This window comes from Coregonus lavaretus, assembly GCF_964263955.1.
Source record: "Coregonus lavaretus genome assembly, chromosome: 33".
NCBI lineage: Eukaryota > Metazoa > Chordata > Actinopteri > Salmoniformes > Salmonidae > Coregonus > Coregonus lavaretus.
In genome coordinates this window covers 11421450-11440717 of record NC_140020.1, presented here as the reverse complement: position 1 = coordinate 11440717, position 19268 = coordinate 11421450, and the positions used below count along the sequence as shown (strand labels likewise).

General features: G+C 44.0%; 1 protein-coding gene across 1 annotated transcript in view; it reads left to right on the top strand.

The window, feature by feature from the left end:
• Positions 1-19268, top strand: part of LOC311108749 (5'-nucleotidase domain-containing protein 1-like) — a 106684-nt gene that overhangs the window by 67675 nt on the left and 19741 nt on the right. Inside the window, exon 7 of the mRNA XM_084151486.1 lies at positions 13291-13465. Within this exon, the coding sequence (XP_084007612.1) occupies positions 13291-13465 (175 nt within the window). The remainder of the gene's footprint in view (positions 1-13290; positions 13466-19268) is intronic.

The following is a 19268-nucleotide window of genomic DNA, read 5'->3' as shown; positions in this document are numbered from 1 at the left end:
GGTAAGTCTAAGAGCTTTCCACACCTGGATTGTGAAACATTTGCCCATTATTATTTTCAAAATTCTTCAAGCTCTGTCAAATTGGTTGTTGATCATTGCGAGACAACCATTTTCAGGTCTTTCCATAGATTTTCAAGCATTTACGTCAAAACTGTAACTCGGCCACTCAGGAACATTGAGTCTTTGGTTAGATTTTTTCACTAGTTTGATTTTGTATGCCATCTGCTTTATTTGTGAAATACACATCTTCCTTTCATGACATACGTGCCCTCCCATATACAGTGGGGAACAAAAGTATTTAGTCAGCCACCAATTGTGCATCTTCTCCCACTTAAAAAGATGAGAGAGGCCTGTAATTTTCATCATAGGTACACGTCAACTATGACAGACAAAATGAGGGAAAAAAATCCAGAAAATCACATTGTAGGATTTTTTACGAATTTATTTGCCAATTATGGTGGAAAATAAGTATTTGGTCAATAACAAAAGTTTCTCAATACTTTGTTATATACCCTTTGTTGGCAATGACACAGGTCAAACGTTTTCTGTAAGTCTTCACAAGGTTTAAACACACTGTTGCTGGTATTTTGGCCCATTCCTCCATGCAGATCTCCTCTAGAGTAGTGATGTTTTGGGGCTGTCGCTGGGCAACACGGACTTTCAACTCCCTCCAAAGATTTTCTATGGGGTTGAGATCTGGAGACTGGCTAGGCCACTCCAGGACCTTGAAATGCTTCTTACGAAGCCACTCCTTCGTTGCCCGGGCGGTGTGTTTGGGATCATTGTCATGCTGAAAGACCCAGCCACGTTTCATCTTCAATGCCCTTGCTGATGGAAGGAGGTTTTCACTCAAAATCTCACGATACATGGCCCCATTCATTCTTTCCTTTACACGGATCAGTCGTCCTGGTCCCTTTGCAGAAAAACAGCCCCAAAGCATGATGTTTCCACCCCCATGCTTCACAGTAGGTATGGTGTTCTTTAGATGCAACTCAGCATTCTTTGTCCTCCAAACACGACGAGTTGAGTTTTTACCAAAAAGTTCTATTTTGGTTTCATCTGACCATATGGCATTCTCCCAATCCTCTTCTGGATCATCCAAATGCACTCTAGCAAACTTCAGACGGGCCTGGACATGTACTGGCTTAAGCAGGGGGACACGTCTGGCACTGCAGGATTTGAGTCCCTGGTGGCGTAGTGTGTTACTGATGGTAGGCTTTGTTACTTTGGTCCCAGCTCTCTGCAGGTCATTCACTAGGTCCCCCCGTGTGGTTCTGGGATTTTTGCTCACCGTTCTTGTGATCATTTTGACCCCACGGGTGAGATCTTGCGTGGAGCCCCAGATCGAGGGAGATTATCAGTGGTCTTGTATGTCTTCCATTTCCTAATAATTGCTCCCACAGTTGATTTCTTCAAACCAAGCTGCTTACCTATTGCAGATTCAGTCTTCCCAGCCTGGTGCAGGTCTACAATTTTGTTTCTGGTGTCCTTTGACAGCTCTATGGTCTTGGCCATAGTGGAGTTTGGAGTGTGACTGTTTGAGGTTGTGGACAGGTGTCTTTTATACTTATAACAAGTTCAAACAGGTGTCATTAATACAGGTAACGAGTGGAGGACAGAGGAGCCTCTTAAAGAAGAAGTTACAGGTCTGAGAGCCAGAAATCTTGCTTGTTTGTAGGTGACCAAATCCTTATTTTCCACCATAATTTGCAAATAAATTCATTAAAATCCTACAATGTGATTTTCTGGATTTTTCTTTCTCAATTTGTCTGTCATAGTTGACGTGTACCTGTGATGAAAATTACAGGCCTCTCTCATCTTTTTAAGTGGGAGAACTTGCACAATTGGGGGCTGACTAAATACTTTTTTTCCCCACTGTACATAGGTAATATGGTCTCATTTAGGATGGAACCTGGGTGTCTTACTGTAGCAGGGTGACATTCCAGAGGGACAACAGGGTCCTGGACCCTCGGTCCACCCATAGGTTGTCAGGCAGGCCAGCCAGCCACTCTGTCACTCTGGCCAGGCCAGGCTGTTCTGTTTATCTGGAGATAAATTGAAGTGTGAGGAAAAACACTGGAGGAAACGGCTGGGCTGGAGATCACAGCCAGATAGATGTTTATTTCATACAACTACGGATATTTAACAGAGAGAAACAAAGTTAATCAGTTTTGCCTAATGTTTAGGTTATGTAACCTTTCAATAGGACACATTTCATCACACTGGGGAGTTTGTTGTGAGACTGATTTTCTGTATCCGTTTGTTTGTCATCCAATGCTGACCTCTGCTGTTAAAGTGATGCTAGAAAGGTTTTGTATAATTTCAGCCAGTAGTTTTGAAAGTAGTGCTCACAAGCCAAAACGGGTCCCGAATTCCAATTCATACAATATGTTACGAATTTGTAGATGCTTAAGATCCCGTTCAATCTGTTTAAGAATGCTAGCATGATGAATAACATGATGAATAAAGCTTCCAGTACAAATCTGTTAAAATTAAAATAACAAAAATTACTTTGGCTTTACTAAATATATTATTTTCTGTGCAATGCATGGCTTGTCATTTCTGAAACATTCAAGAGTGTCTCGTCTCTTGTGTCAGTCTCCCCTCTCTTCTGCTGGGGCCTGTGTAGCTCAGTTGGTAGAGCATGGCGCTTGCAACGCCAGGGTTGTGGGTTCGATTCCCACGGGGGGCCAGTATGAAGAAGAAAAAAAAGAAAAAAGAAATGTATGCACTCACTAACTGTAAGTCGCTCTGGATAAGAGCGTCTGCTAAATGACTAAAATGTAAAATGAGTATGAATAGGGTTGGTCTTGTTCTTGGTAAATGCAATGTTGCTTTTGTACCACATGATGGCAGCATACTCAAATATTTTACATCCTCTAGAAAGTCCTGTTTAGTTTGTGAAAGTAAAGGGTCCTTAATAGAGTGGAGTTTGAAAAAGGTTTATTTTCTTTAGTGTGTTGGAGCTGTAACAGATTTCCTTTAGCATGTCACCCTTATATGCATGTTGCATATGGAAACACTTGCAACTCCTACATAGTAGGCTATGTGAATGTGAGTCAATGTTTGTGTTTAGCCCTTTGCTAGCTACAGAAGACATTCACATTGCATACACGGCACGTTATATAGCTATTTATCATTTACACATGAGTCTCTGGTGTCTGGAGCTTGTGACCTGCTCAGGGGTGAAGTTTTCCCTAGGGAAAGATCTAGGATCAGCTTCCCCTCCCCCAATCCTAACCTTAATCATTAGTGGGGGAAATGCTAAACTGACCCAGGATCAGTGTCTAGGGGCAACTTCACCCTACTCCCATGCTATACAGCTAGCTAGATAGCTATTTATCATTTACCCATGCGACTTCAGGTGTCTGTAGCTTTATAACCTTTGGTGAGGTGAGGCCCTGGGCTGTTGCCTTGAGAGAGGGAGTTGAAAAGTAGAATAGAAGGGTGAGTGTCCTCTCCTCTCCCTGCTGTCTAGTATGTGCACTGTGATGCTCCCTCCCTGAGAGCTCCTCTCCTCTCCACCACTCTCTCGGTGCCAGGATAAACACCTGGCCTACCCTGGCCTGATGAATACACGCCACTCATCTGCACCCGGGATGTTTCCCAATGCCTTCTTTTCTCCTGCTCATGAAAAAAAGCAGCGCCATATTGGTCACATTCTTTTGCTCTGGGGCAAATACAACTCTACTAATTCCTGTTTTAATAGCTTGCAAATATGTCATTTAAAATGTGGTCTTTGTCTCCTGTGTATATGACAAGCCTATCAATTGCATTCCATTAGGGGTATGGTACTATGCAATATTTTCCCTGGTTTCCTCTTCAAAAAAAACAAAAAGTAGTAGAAAAGCGGGTGTTGCTGTATCAAATGACTCCCTCCCATTATAATGTGTTCAGATTGCTTTTGATGCTGCATTTTAGCAGGCTGTTTTCAGTATGGCAGGTCAAGTGGGATGTTTTGACTGCCTGTTCTTATAACAGAGATCAGAGCATTGTACCAAATTTAGCTCTGGGCCGATATCTTATATATCGGCTGGAGGTGCCTTGGATCAGCCAGTCGGTCTTTGAAGAACAGGCTGCCCGTACCGCTGTCTGAGTGGGGGTGGGACGTGACCCATACATCCCCCTTACCTCCTGCTGTTTCCTGTGACATAGCTCAGGGAGTGGGTGTCGCAGACAGTCTAATGCCTTTCCACTAATCAAAATAGTGCACTATATAAGGAATAGGGTGCCGTTTGTGTCTGGGGCTCATTATCCTCTAATGAAAACCATAGACTGGCTAAGAGCCTTCTAACTTCAAACAGACAGTCCACTGGGTTAGAAGGGGAGTTGTGCCTGTCTTCTGACCTGGCCTGCCAGGATGTCACACAGCCGTATTGATTAGTATTCATCCACTTGGTTAGGGCTGTCTGCCAGATGACATTTGTAATACTCCATCTGTACATGGAATATAGACAGAGCAGAATATCATCCTTGGCTTAGCTTACTGACTTACTCACAAGTTGTTAATGAGAAAATAGATGCTCTGTGTCCCATGAGGCTATACTTCTTTGATGGGGGGTTGAGTTGAGCAGAAGACACATTTATGTTTTGCAAATGGACAAAGTACACTACATGACCAAAGGTATGTGGACACCTGCTCGTCGAATATCTCATTCCAAAATCATGGGCATTAATATGGAGTTGGTCCCCCCTTTGCTGCTATATTGCTGCTAGATTAGGCCTGACTCGCAGTCGGCGTTCCAATTCATCCCAAAGGTGTTTGATGGGGTTGAGGTAAGGGCTCTGTGCAGGCCAGTCAAGTTCTTCCACACCGATCTCGACAAACCGTTTTTGTATGGACCTCTCTTTGTGCATGGGGGCATTATCATGCTGAAACAGGAAAGGGCCTTCCCCAAACTGTTGCCACAAAATTGGATGAACAGAATCGTCTAGAATGTCATTGTATGCTGTAGCATCAACATTATCCTTCACTGGAACTAAGGGGCCTAGCCCCAACCATGAAAAACAGCCCCAGATCATTATTCCTCCTCTACTAAACTTTACAGTTGGCACTATGCATTGGGCCAGGTAGTGTTCTCCTGGCATCTGCCAAACCCAGATTTGTCCGTTGGACTTCCAGATGGTGAAGCGTGATTCATCACTCCAGAGAACGTGTTTCCACTGCTCCAAAGTCCTATGGCGCCGAGCTTTACACCACTCCAGCCGACGCTTGGCATTGCGCATGGTGATCTTAGGCTTGTGCGGCTGCTTGGCCATGGAAACCCATTTCATGAAGCTCCCGATGAACAGTTATTGTGCTGACGTTGCTTCCAGAGGCAGTTTGGAACTCGGTAGTGAATGTTGCAACCGAGGACAGACGATTTTTACACACTACACGCTTCAGCACTCGGCGGTCCCATTCTGTGAGCTTGTGTGGCCTTCCACTTCGCGGCTGAGCCGTTGTTGCTCCTAGAAGTTTCCACTTCACAATAACAGCACTTACAGTTGATCGGGGCAGCTCTAACAGGGCAGAAATTTGACGAACTGACTTGTTGGTAAGGTGGCATCCTATGACGGTGCCACGTTGGAAGTCACTGAGCTCTTCAGTAAGGCCATTCTACTGCCAATGTTTGTCTGTGGAGATTGCATGGCTGTGTGCTCGATTTTATACACCTGTCAGCAACTGAAATAGCCAAATCCACTAATTTGAAGGGGTGTCCACAAACGTTTGTGTATATACAGTGCATTCGGAAAGTATTCAGACCCCTTCACTTTTTCCACATTTTGTTACGTTACAGCTTTATTCTAAAATTGATTAAATCGTTTTTTTCCCTCATCAATCTACACACATTACCCTATAATGACAAAGCAAAAACAGTTTTTTTTTGTTGAAATATTTGCAAATTTATCAAATAAAAAAAATTGAAATATCACATTCACATAAGTATTCAGACCCTTTACTCAGTACTTTGTTGAAGCACCTATGGCAGTGATTACAGCCTCGATCCTTAATAATAATAATAATAATAATAATAATAATAATAATAATAATAATAATAATAATAATAAGCCATTTAGCAGACGCTTTTATCCAAAGCGACTTACAGTCATGCGTGCATCATTTTTATTTTTTTGTGTATGGGTGGTCCCGGGGATCGAACCCACTACCTTGGCATTACAAGCGCCGTGCTCTACCAGCTGAGCTACAAGCTTGGCACACCTGTATATGGGGACTTTCTCCCATTCTTCTCTGCAGATCCTCTCTAGCTCTGTCAGGTTGGATGGGGAGTGTCGCTGCACAGCTATTTCCAGGTCTCTCCAGAGATGTTCGATCGGGTTCAAGTCCGGGCTCTGGCTGGGCTCCTCAAGGACATTCAAAGACTTGTCCTGAAGCCACTCCTGCGTTGTCTTGGCTGTGTGCTTAGGGTCGTTGTCCTGTTGGAAGGTGAACCTCCACCCCAGTCTGAGGTCCAGGGTGCTCTGGAGCAGGTTTTCATCAAGGATAAATCAAATCAAATTTTATTTGCCACATGCGCCGAATACAACAGGTGTAGACCTTACTGTGAAATGCTTACTTACAAGCCCTTAACCAACAATGCAGTTTTAAGAAAAATATGTGTTAAGTAAAAAATAACAAATAATTAAAGAGCAGCAGTAAAATGAAATACCAGTAGGGAGGCTATATACAGGGGGTACCTGTACAGAGTCAATGTGCGGGGGCACCAGTTAGTCGAGGTAATTGAGGTAATATGTATGTGGGTAGAGTTAAAGTGACTATGCATAGGTAATAAACAGAGTAGCAGCAGCGTAAAAGAGGGGGTGGGGGGGATAAAGCAAATTGTCCAGGTAGCCATGATTAGCTTTTCAGGAGTCTTATGGCTTGTGGGTAGAAGCTGTTAAGAAGACTTTTGGACCTAGACTTGGTGCTCCGGTACCGCTTGCCATGCGGTAGCAGAGAGAACGGTCTGACACCACCTGGTATAGAGGTCCTGGATGGCAGGAAGCTTGGCCCCAGTGATGTACTGGGCCGTACGCACTACCCTCTGTAGTGCCTTGCGGTCGGAGGCCGAGCAGTTGCCATACCAGTCGGTGATGCAACCAGTCAGGAAGCACTCGATGGTGCAGCTGTATAACTTTTTGACGATCTGAGGACCCATGCCAAATCTTTTCAGTCTCCTGAGGGGGAATAGGCCTTGTCGTGCCCTCTTCACGACTGTCTTGGTGTGTACCAGGTAGATATGGACACCAAGGAACTTGAAGCTCTCAACCTGTTCCACTACATCCCAGTTGATGAGAATGGGGGCGTGCTCGGTCCTCTTTTTTTCCCTGTAGTCCACAATCATCTCCTTTGTCTTGATCATGTTGAGGGAGAGGTTGTTATCCTGGCACCACACGGCCAGGTCTCTGACCTCCTCCCTATAGGCTGTCTCATCGTTGTTGGTGATCAGGCCCACCACTGTTGTGTCGTCGGGCGAACTTAATGATGGTATTGGAGTTGTGCCTGGCCATGCAGTCATGTGTGAACAGGGAGTACAGGAGGGGACTGAGCACGCACCCCTGAGGGGCCCCTGTGTTGAGGATCAGCGTGGCAGATGTGTTATTACCTACCCTTACCACCTGGGGGCGGCCCGTCAGGAAGGCCAGGATCCAGTTGCAGAGGGAGGTGTTTAGTCCCAGGGTCCTTAGCTTAGTCATGAGCTTTGAGGGCACTATGGTGTTGAACGCTGAGCTGTAGTCAATGAATAGCATTCTCACGTAGGTGTTCCTCTTGTCCAGGTGGGAAAGGGCAGTGTGGAGTGCAATAGAGATTGCATCATCTGTGGATCTGTTGGGGTGGTATGCAAATTGGAGTGGGTCTAGGGCATAGGTCACTAACAGGCGGACCGCGGTCCGGATCCGGACCCAGAAGCCGTCCCATACGGACCCGGACCAAAACAAAAGATTATGAATTAAAACCTGACGGGGCGCTTCTATTTTAATATGCACAGCTTTTATAGTCTTTACGGTACTCGTTTTGTGAATGAGGAAACTCACCGACCAATTGCATGTGAGTTAAGCGATCCCACGTGATACCACTCAGCCAATGAAGTCTTTGCATTCCTGGCGGTAAACATTGGGACTCTACAGTGCAGACAGATGAGAGTTTTAGAGGCAAGTTACCAAGGAAAAGAAAGTCGGATTAAAAAGATAGCGATATATGTAGAAAACAAAGGGAGCGAAAACAGACGAATGAGACGGAGAAAGGGAACGAAACAGACGAGTGAGAAACAGACGAATGAGACGGAGAAAGGGAGAGATACAGACGAGTGTGCCGGAGAAAGCTGAGGAAAATACGAGTGAGACGGAGAAAGTTGACGAAAATATGAGTGAGACGGAGAAAGGGAGCGAAACAGACGAGTGAGGCAGAAAAAGGGTAACAGTTAGAGAAAATAAGGAACAAATGGCACTCTCCAAAAAAAGAAAAGTGGACAATGAAAACAGAGCATTTAATCCAGAATGGACAGACTCATTTCTGTTCATACTTCCCAATGGGAGCACTAAACCAGTGTGTCTCATATGTGCAGAAACCGTGGCACTTATTAAAAGTGGCAATGTGAAACGCCATTATGAGACAAAACATAAAGGTTTTGAACAAACGTACCCACTCAAATCTGAATTGAGATCACAGAAAGTAAGTAGTCTCAGAGCCCAATATGACCAGTCCACCAGGATCCTGAGCAACACATTCACTGCCCAACAACGTGCTCTTGAGTGTTCCCTCAGAGTTTCTTGGATTTTGGGTAAACACAAAAAGCCATTTACAGATGGAGGGGTTGTCAAAGAATGCATGAGTGCAGTAGCTGAAACACTACTTGAGGGAAAACAAAAAAATGAGCTTTGTGATAAAATAAAGCAAATTCCCATGTCAGCATCATCTGCCACAAAGAAAAGTGAAATATTAACTCAGGATGTGCTAACCCAGCTAGATGAAGCCATGCATAAGGCACCATGTGTAGGCTTAGCTGTGGATGAGTCCACTGACATATGTGACAATGCTCAGCTGTTAGTGTTTGCCAGGTTTTTCAACACAGCCCAGAAAACATTCTGTGAAGACATGTTAGGTGTCACTCCCCTTCAGACCAGTACAAGAGGAGAGGATATCTACCTGGCCATTAAGGAGATGTTAACAAAAAGAGGAATAGAGCCAAAACAAGTGGTTTCAATAACCACAGAGGAGCCCCTTCTATGATAGGGAAAGAAAAAGGAGCTGTAGCAAGACTGAAAGGGGACAATCCTGAGCTTTTATCTTACCATTGCATCATTCATCAATCTGTCCTCTGTGCCTCCCTGTCAGATGAGCATGCTGAGGTGATGAATACAATGATGAAAATGATAAATTTTCTCAGGGCATCCTCTTCCTACCAGCATCGCATGCTTAGGGAATTCCTCAGAGAAGTTGATGCCAATGCTGATGATCTTTTGCTGCACAACAATGTGAGATGGCTCAGCAAAGGCAGGGTGCTAGAGCGCTTTTGGTCCATCAGGAGGGAATTAGCATCTTTTTTGGCAGAGCTAAGCAGTCAGAAGGCAACACAGTTTTCTCTCTTTTTAGAAAATGAGAAATGGATGGATAATGTGGCCTTTTTGGTTGACATCACGTCACATCTGAATGAACTGAATTTGAGGCTACAGGGCAAGGACAATTCAATTTGTGAACTGATGACAGCTGTTCGCTCCTTTCAGAGGAAACTTGAAGTGTTCAAGGAAGACCTGCAGGGAGACTGTGTACACTTCCCAGCAGTGCAGGAACAGGTTCAGGGACAGAGAGATTTGTCTTCTTTTGTTGATTTTATTGATAAGCTGATTGTAAACTTCAGCAACCGTTTTGACAGCTTCAGCTTTGGAGAGCAGCTCACCATGTTCATTCAGAACCCATTTCTGATCACAGATGTCAGGGGGTTCTCAAAGGAAGTCACACAGCACTTTAAATGGGTAAATGCTGGGTCTCTCCAGATGCAATTGGTTGATCTCCAAGCAGATGTGGCCCTGAAAGAGCAGTTTGTAAGAACTGACCCTTCCACTTTCTGGTTCCAAATGGTCCCTGAGACTGCTTTCCCGGGTCTGAGGAAAGTAGCCCTATACATCTTGACCATGTTTGGCTCCACATACAACTGCGAGGCAGCTTTCTCCACAATGAACATAATTAAAACTAAATATCGTTCCAGGCTCACCAATGAGCACCTTCACATGTGTATGAGAATGGCCCTGACTCCATTCAAGCCCAGGTTTAAAATTCTGGCAAGACAGGCTAAAGCTCAATTCTCTCACTGAGCAAAAACATGGTGGAGTGGGATATGAGGGGAAGAAAGTGATACTCTAAAACTGTTCAATTGTTAAGATCTGTTGAGATTTATTATTTGTAAAATTGGTTGAGACTGTTGAGTCAAGATGTGAAACAGAAAAGGGGAAATTCAAACTTTTCCTCCCTTTATATTATTTTTCTGAAGTTAAGCACTTTTTTTGAAAATGCACAATTTTCACATTTTATTTATTTTCTCTTATTTTGACATGCAGCCCTAGTTTTATTTAGTTAATTAATGAGAGCACATTGTACATATCTACAGTCATACATATATGTTCAGTAGGGCTGCCCCTCTTAGTCGATTAGTCGACTAATCGGTCGTTTTGGTCTTAGTCGACTAAGATTTCTTTAGTCGATAAGTCATTTTTTATGCTTATTCATGCTTAATTACTCATTTCCAAGTAACTTATGAGAACATTTCTGGTGAACACGAGATTTAAAGTGGTGCTTTTGCAGGATTAATTTCGGAGAAACTCAGTTTTACAGATGGTTAATTAACTACATTTATATTGCGCTTTTCTAGTCTTGCACAGCTCTGTCGATTAAATCAACTAATCGATTAGTCGACAAACTCATATAAGTGTTAGTCGACTAAGAATTTCTTTAGTCGAGGACAACCCTAATGTTCAGTTCTATGTTTCGTGATAATAAATATTGTCAACAAGTTTTTGAATTGTACTGAATTAATTTGATTAGACGGTCAGTTATTGATTACATTCAGAACTACTAGGCTACTTAAATATATATACCACTAAATTGTTAGACATTATGATCTTCTGGACCTTTGCTTCAAAACATTTTCTCTAACTGGACCTTTTTTTAATTTTGTTGAATACCCCTGGTCTAGGGTTTCTGGGATAATGGTGTTGATGTGAGCCATGACCAGCCTTTCAAAGCACTTCATGGCTACAGACGTGAGTGCTACGGGTCGGTAGTCATTTAGTCAGGTTATCTTAGTGTTCTTGGGCACAGGGACTATGCTGGTCTTCTTGAAACATGTTGGTATTACAGACTCAGTCAGGGACATGTTGAAAATGTCAGTGAAGACACTTGCCAGTTGGTCAGCGCATGCTCGGAGTACACGTCCTGGTAATCCGTCTGGCCCTGCGGCCTTGTGAATGTTGACATGCTTAAAAGTCTTACTCACATCGGCTACGGAGAGCGTGATCACATAGTCATCCGGAAACAGCTGATGCTCTCATGCATGCTTCAGTGTTGCTTGCCTCGAAGCGAGCATAGAAGTGATTTAGCTCGTCTGGTAGGCTCGTGTCACTGGGCAGCTCGCGGCTGTGCTTCCCTTTGTAGTCCGTAATACTTTGCAAGCCCTGCCACATCCGACAAGCGTTGGAGCCGGTGTAGTACGATTCAATCTTAGTCCTGTATTGACTCTTTGTCTGTTTGATGGTTAGTCGGAGGGCATAGCGGGATTTCTTATAAGCGTCCGGGTTATAGTCCTGCTACTTGAAAGTGGCAGCTCTACCCTTTAGCTCAGTGTGGATGTTGCCTGTAATCCATGGCTTCTGGTTGAGGTATGTAAATTACGTACGGTCACTGTGGGGACGACGTCATCGATGCACTTATTGATGAAGCCAATGACTGATGTGGTTTACTCCTCAATGCCATCGGAAGAATCCCGGAACATATTCCAGTCTGTGCTAGCAAAACAGTGCTGTAGCTTAGCATCTGCGTCATCTGACCACTTCCTTATTAACCGAGTCACTGGTGCGTCCTGCTTTAGTTTTTGCTTTTAAGCAGGAATCAGGAGGATATAATTATGGTCAGATTTGCCAAATGGAGGGCGAGGGAGAGCTTTGTACGCGTCTCTGTGTGTGGAGTAAAGGTGGTCTAGAGTTGTTTTCCCTCTGGTTGCACATTTAACATGCTGGTAGAAATTAGGTAGAACGGATTTAAGTTTCCCTGCATTAAAGTCCCCGGCCACTAGGAGCGCTGCCTATGGATGAGCGTTTTCCTGTTTGCTTATGGCCTTATACATCTCATTGAGTGCAATCTTAGTGCCAGCATCGGTTTGTGGTGGTAAATAGACAGCTATAGACAGATCTCTCTGTACTTTGCTCCGTTCATCTTTCCCTCGATCCTGACTAGTCTCCCAGTCCCTGCTGCTGAAAGACATCCCCACAGCATGATGTTGCCACCACCATGCTTCACCGTAGGGATGGTGCAAGGTTTCCTCCAGATGTGACTCTTGGCATTCCTGGCCAAAGAGTTCAATCTTGGTTTCATCAGACCAGATAATCTTGTTTCTCATGGTCTGAGAGTCTTTAGGTGCCTTTTTGCAAACTCCAAGCAGGCTGTCATGTGCCTTTTACTGAGGAGTAGCTTCCGTCTGGCCACTCTACCATGAAGTTGTTGAAACCTGTTAAGTGTGATCAATGGAAACAGGATGCACCAGAGCTCCATTTCGAGTCTCAAAGCAAAGGTTCTGAATACTTATGTAAGTAAGGTATTTCTGTTTTTTCTTTTTAATACATTTGCTAAAAAAAAAAAAAACATGTTTTCACTTTGTCATTATGGGGTATTGTGTGTAGATTAATGAGGATTTTAGAATAATGATGTAATGTAACAAAATGTGGAAAAAGTCAAGGGGTCTGAATACTTTCCGAATGCACTGTATATTGTATCTACAGGTGTAGCTAGGATCTTAATTTTAGCATTTTATCAAAGCAGGAAAATAATCCTGCAGCAACAGGAAATGTTAATTATTATGTGGACTATAATTAATGGACATTTTTTCTGGGGTTGATACATTTTTAGTTAGGGCAAATCAAGTCTGACATTTTAAAGTGTGAACCTTTTTTTAACCTTGAATACACTACAAGTTTGCATTTCCTGCTGTGCAGATTAAGATCCTACATCTGTATTCTACATCTCAAGTACTAGCTACTATTTAAGTTATTGCATGTGCATCTCTACGTTTAGTAATGGGTGTTTGTTTGTCTGCCCCTCAGAGGATGCCGGGTGGTACTTCCCCAGTGTGAAGAGGGACCCTGGTCGTTACCTGCAGCCCTGCTCTGAGTCCGTCAAGACCTGGCTGAGGAGCATGAAGAGTGCAGGGAAGGTCCTCCTGCTCATCACCAGCTCCCACAGTGACTACTGCAGGCTCATCTGTGACCACATCCTGGGGTGAGTTAGTAGTGCACTATATGTCATTTGGGACGCACTCCATAAAACACACCTCACTGGGGCCAGGCACTAACCATATTGGTTTAGCCCCAGTATGTGAGATGGGAGAGCAGAACCAGTCGGGCTGAAGTTAATACTTATTTTATGGTTTTATGATGAGCCCCTAATGCAGGGCTACTTAACTCCAGTCCTGGGGGGTTGAAACACTTCTGGTTTTCATCCTCTCCTTCTAATAAGGGACCATTTTAGACCTGGGACACCAGGTGAGTGCAATTAACTACCAGGTAGAAGCACAAACCAGAAGTCTTTCGAGCCTCCAGGACCAGAGTTGAATAGCCCTACCCTACTGGTTTCAGCCATACTGGCTCATCTCTCCCAACCCACATTCCACACAGCTCTCACATGCCATTACCCCTCATTCCTTCAGTCACCAGCAAATGCGCTGACCAGCTGGCAAGTGTCTTCACTGACATTTTCAACCTCTCCCTGACCGAGTCTGTAATACAGTGGGGAAAAAAAGTATTTAGTCAGCCACCAATTGTGCAAGTTCTCCCACTTAAAAAGATGAGAGAGGCCTGTAATTTTCATCATAGGTACATGTCAACTATGACAGACAAAATGAGAAGAAAAAAATCCAGAAAATCACATTGTAGGATTTTTTATGAATTTATTTGCAAATTATGGTGGAAAATAAGTATATGGTCAATAACAAAAGTTTCTCAATACTTTGTTATATACCCTTTGTTGGCAATGACACAGGTCAAACGTTTTCTGTAAGTCTTCAAAAGGTTTTCACACACTGTTGCTGGTATTTTGGCCCATTCCTCCATGCAGATCTCCTCTAGAGCAGTGATGTTTTGGGGCTGTCGCTGGGCAACACAGACTTTCAACTCCCGCCAAAGATTTTCTATGGGGTTGAGATCTGGAGACTGGCTAGGCCACTCCAGGACCTTGAAATGCTTCTTACGAAGCCACTCCTTCGTTGCCCGGGCGGTGTGTTTGGGATCATTGTCATGCTGAAAGACCCAGCCACGTTTCATCTTCAATGCCCTTGCTGATGGAAGGAGGTTTTCACTCAAAATCTCACGATACATGGCCCCATTCATTCTTTCCTTTACACGGATCAGTCGTCCTGGTCCCTTTGCAGAAAAACAGCCCCAAAGCATGATGTTTCCACCCCCATGCTTCACAGTAGGTATGGTGTTCTTTGGATGCAACTCAGCATTCTTTGTCCTCCAAACACAACGAGTTGAGTTTTTACCAAAAAGTTATATTTTGGTTTCATCTGACCATATGACATTCTCCCAATCCTCTTCTGGGTCATCCAAATGCACTCTAGCAAACTTCAGACGGGCCTGGACATGTATTGGCTTAAGCAGGGGCACACGTCTGGCACTGCAGGATTTGAGTCCCTGGCGGCGTAGTGTGTTACTGATGGTAGGCTTTGTTACTTTGGTCCCAGCTCTCTGCAGGTCATTCACTAGGTCCCCCAGTGGGGCTCTGGGATTTTTGCTCACCGTTCTTGTGATCATTTTGACCCCACGGGGTGAGATCTTGCGTGGAGCCCCAGATCGAGGGAGATTATCAGTGGTCTTGTATGTCTTCCATTTCCTAATAATTGCTCCCACAGTTGATTTCTTCAAACCAAGCTGCTTACCTATTGCAGATTCAGTCTTCCCAGCCTGGTGCAGGTCTACAATTTTGTTTCTGGTGTACTTTGACAGCTCTTTGGTCTTGGCCATAGTGGAGTTTGGACTGTGACTGTTTGAGGTTGTGGACAGGTGTCGTTTATACTGATAACAAGTTCAAACAGGTGCCATTAATACAGGTAACGAGTGGAGGACAGAGGAGCCTCTTAAAGACGAAGTTACAGGTCTGTGAGAGCCAGAAATCTTGCTTGTTTGTAGGTGACCAAATACTTATTTTCCACAATAATTTGCAAATAAATTCATTAAAAATCCTACAATGTGATTTTCTAGAGAAAAAAAATCTCAATTTGTCTGTCATAGTTGACGTATACCTATGATGAAAATTACAGGCCTCTCTCATCTTTTTAAGTGGGAGAACTTGCACAATTGGTGGCTGACTAAATACTTTTTTCCCCCACTGTACCTACATGTTTCAAGCAGACCACCATAGTGCCTAAGAATGCCAAGGCAACCTGTCTAAATGACTACCGCCCCGTAGCACCTCACATATGTAGCCATGAAATGCTTTGAAAGGCTGGTCATGGCTCACATCAACGCCGTCATCCCAGACAGCCTGGACCCACTCCAATTCGCATACCACCCCAACAGATCCAGAGATTACGCAATGTCTGTTGCACTCCACACTGCCCTCTCCCACCTGGACTAGAGAAACACCTACGTGAGAATGCTTTTCTTTGACTATAGCTCAGCATTCAACACCATAGTGCCCTCCAAGCTCATCACTAAGCTCAGCACACCCTCTCAACACTGTGCATTGTCAGCTCTCATTCCCACTCAGCCCAGCAGAAATATAACAGCACATTAGACTAGACTAGAGTGAACCTTACTATGGCTGAGCCTGCCTTTATGTAGTGGTGCTGTTTGTCCTAGCAGACTCTCCATATTAGCCAGCTGCAGCTGTGGGCTGACCAGTGGACTGGACTGTCAGTATCACTGGTGCCTCTCGCTCTCTCTCTGCAGTGTACACTATGTGGTCTAGGGTTATTATTCTAGCCTAAAACCTCTTACACATTTGGTCAGGCAGCAAGGGGAAGTCTAGCGGAGAGCAGACTGGTGCTTTGGCTGGTCTGGCTGGTGGCGAAGTGTGTTTAATATAATGTCTTAGTGAAGTGTCTCTGCCCATTATCTAAACAGACACAATCACACATCACCAGTATTACTTCACAGTGGAGAACTTGGTCATGAGGTTTAATCAAACCAAGGCCATAGCCTAGCTACAGTAACGTTTGATGCCATCTGGTAAGTAACCAACCACACATCCAGATATATTCTTCTGTCCCACTCTCCTAGTATAGCTGACTGTTATAATGGAGAGTCAGACTTAGGGGAGAGGGGCTGAAAGTGAACTGTTTGTTCTGGATGCCTGCTAGGTCTTCAGGGACCTCTGTGGCCCAGGCTTCCCCCACAGCCATTTCCTGTAAAATAGCCTGGCCTGGCTGAGTCTGTTGTTCCTCTCCCTCTCCCCCTTCTCTCCCCCACTGTTTCATTGACCTCCCCCTCCTCGCGACCTTTAACCCTTCAGCATGTGTCACCGCATAAGGAGCCGCCATGTCCAGTGGAAGCCCGACTGTGTGTGTAATATAGTGTGTTCAGAGCTCCAGTTTACAACGCCTGAGGACGTCAGATTTATGTTGCGATAACTGAAGCCAGGAAATGGTCTTGTCCGTGTGGTGGCTCGGGGATAAGCTTTGCTTTGTTCTGCTGTACGGGCTGGCCTGCATGTGAACCTCCTCTATGTTGTGTGCTGATGTGGTGCAGAGTCAGGATTTGGCATTAGCAGCATAAGTCCATGGACCCATCCTGCCTGGTGTCAACAGTACAGGCTGGTGGCGGTGGTGTACTGTTGTGGGGAACGTTTTCCTGCCACACGTTAGATCCCTTGTTACCAATTGAGCAACAAAGGTTTCCGACACCTTGTAAAATCCATTCCCCAAAGAATTCAGGCTGTTCTGGAGGCAAAGGGGGGTCCAACCCGGTACTAGATGAGTGTACCTAATAAACTGTGTGTGTTTGCTCTGACTAGTTTTTAGACCTCCCTGTAATACTTTTTGCTGGCTATAAAGGGATGTAGCTACAGTGCATTCGGAAAGTATTCAGACCCCTTGACTTTTTCCACATTTTGTTATGTTACAGCCTAATTCTAAAATTGATTACATAAAAAAATCAATCAATCATCAATCTACACACAATACCCCATAATGACAAAGTGAAAAAATGTTTTTAGAAATTGTAGCAAATTTATTACAAATAAAAAAGACACCTTATTTACATAAGTATTCAGACCCTTTGCTATGAGATTCTAAATTAAGCTCAGGTTCATCCTGTTTCCATTGATCATCCTTGAGATGTTTCTACAACTTGATTGGAGTCCACCTGTGGTACATTTAATTGTTTGGACATGATTTGGAAAGGCTCACACCTGTCTCATTAAGGTCCCACAGTTGACAGTGCATGTCATAGCAAAGCCATGAGGTTGAAGGAATTGTCCGTAGAGCTCCGAGACAGGATTGTGTCGAGTCACAGATCTGGGCAAGGGTACCAAAACGTTTCTGCAGCATTGAAGGTCACCAAGAACACAGTGGCCTCCATCATCAAATGGAAGAAGTTTGGAAGCACCAAGACAGTTCCTAGAGCTGGCCACCCGGCCAAACTGAGCAATTGGGGGAGAAGGGCCTTGGTCAGGGAGGTGAATTATTTTGTTGGGGTCATTATGGGGTATTGTGTTTATATTGATGAGGGGTACACATTTTTTAAAATCCATTTTAGAATAAGGCTGTAATGTAACAAAATGTGGAAAAAGTCAAGGGGTCTGAATACCTTCCGAATGCACTGTATAATGTTATGTCAGGAATATGTTTGACTAGCTCCTAAGGCTGTATAACGTGGATGTACACCAATGGAGGCTCCTCAGAGGAGGAAGGGGAGGACCATCTTCCTCAGTGAATTTCATAAAAATTAAAATAGTGGAACATTAAAAAAGTTATATTTTTTAGATATATTTACGTCACCAAATAATTGATTAAAGCACACTGTTTTGCAATGAAGGTATACAGTAGCCTCAGCAGCATTCTGTAGGGTAGCAGCAGGGTGTAGCCAGAGGACAGCTAGCTTCTGTCCTCATATGGGTACATTGACTTCAATACAAAACCTAGGAGGCTCATGGTTCTCACCCCCTTCCATAGACTTACACAGTAATTATGACAACTTCCGGAGGATGTCCTCCAACCTATCAGAGCTCTTGCAGCATGAACTGACATGTTGTCCACCCAATGAAAGGATCAGAGAATGAATCTAGTACTGAAAGCATAAACTACAGCTAGCTAGCACTGCAGTGCATAAAATGTGGTGAGTAGTTGACTCAAAGAGATAGATAAACAATAGTTGAACAGTTGAGAAATTTGAGTTTCTTCCAAAATTAAGGAGAAGCAAGAGAGAGAGAGCTATATTTCGTAGTATACAGTGGCTTGCGAAAGTATTCACCTCCCCCCCTGGCATTTGTCCTATTTTGTTGCCTTACAACTTGGAATAAAAATTGATTTTTTGGGGGTTTGTATCATTTGATTTACACAACATGCCTACCACTTTGAAGATGCAAATATGTTTTATTGTGAAACAAGCAATTACAGCTGCAAGTCTCTTGGGGTATGTCTCTATAAGCTTGGCAAAACTGCTCCAGCTTCTTCAAGTTGGATTGGTTCCGCTGGTGTACAGCAATCTTTAAGTCATACCACAAATGTTCAATTGGATTGAGGTCTGGGCTTTGACTAGGCCATTCCAAGACATTTAAATGTTTCCCCTTAAACATTTTTACATTTTAGTCATTTAGCAGACGCTCTTATCCAGAGCGATTTACAGGAGCAATTAGGGTTAAGTGCCTTGCTTAAGGGCACATCGACAGATTTTTTCACCTAGTCGGCTCAGGGATTAGAACCAGCGACCTTTCGGTTACTTGCACAACGCTCTTACCCACTAAGCTACCTGCCGCCCACCACTCGAGTGTTGCTTTAGCAGGATGCTTAGGGTCATTGTCGTGCTGGAAGGTGAACTTCCGTCCCAGTCTCAAATCTCTGGAAGACTGAAACAGGTTTCCCTCA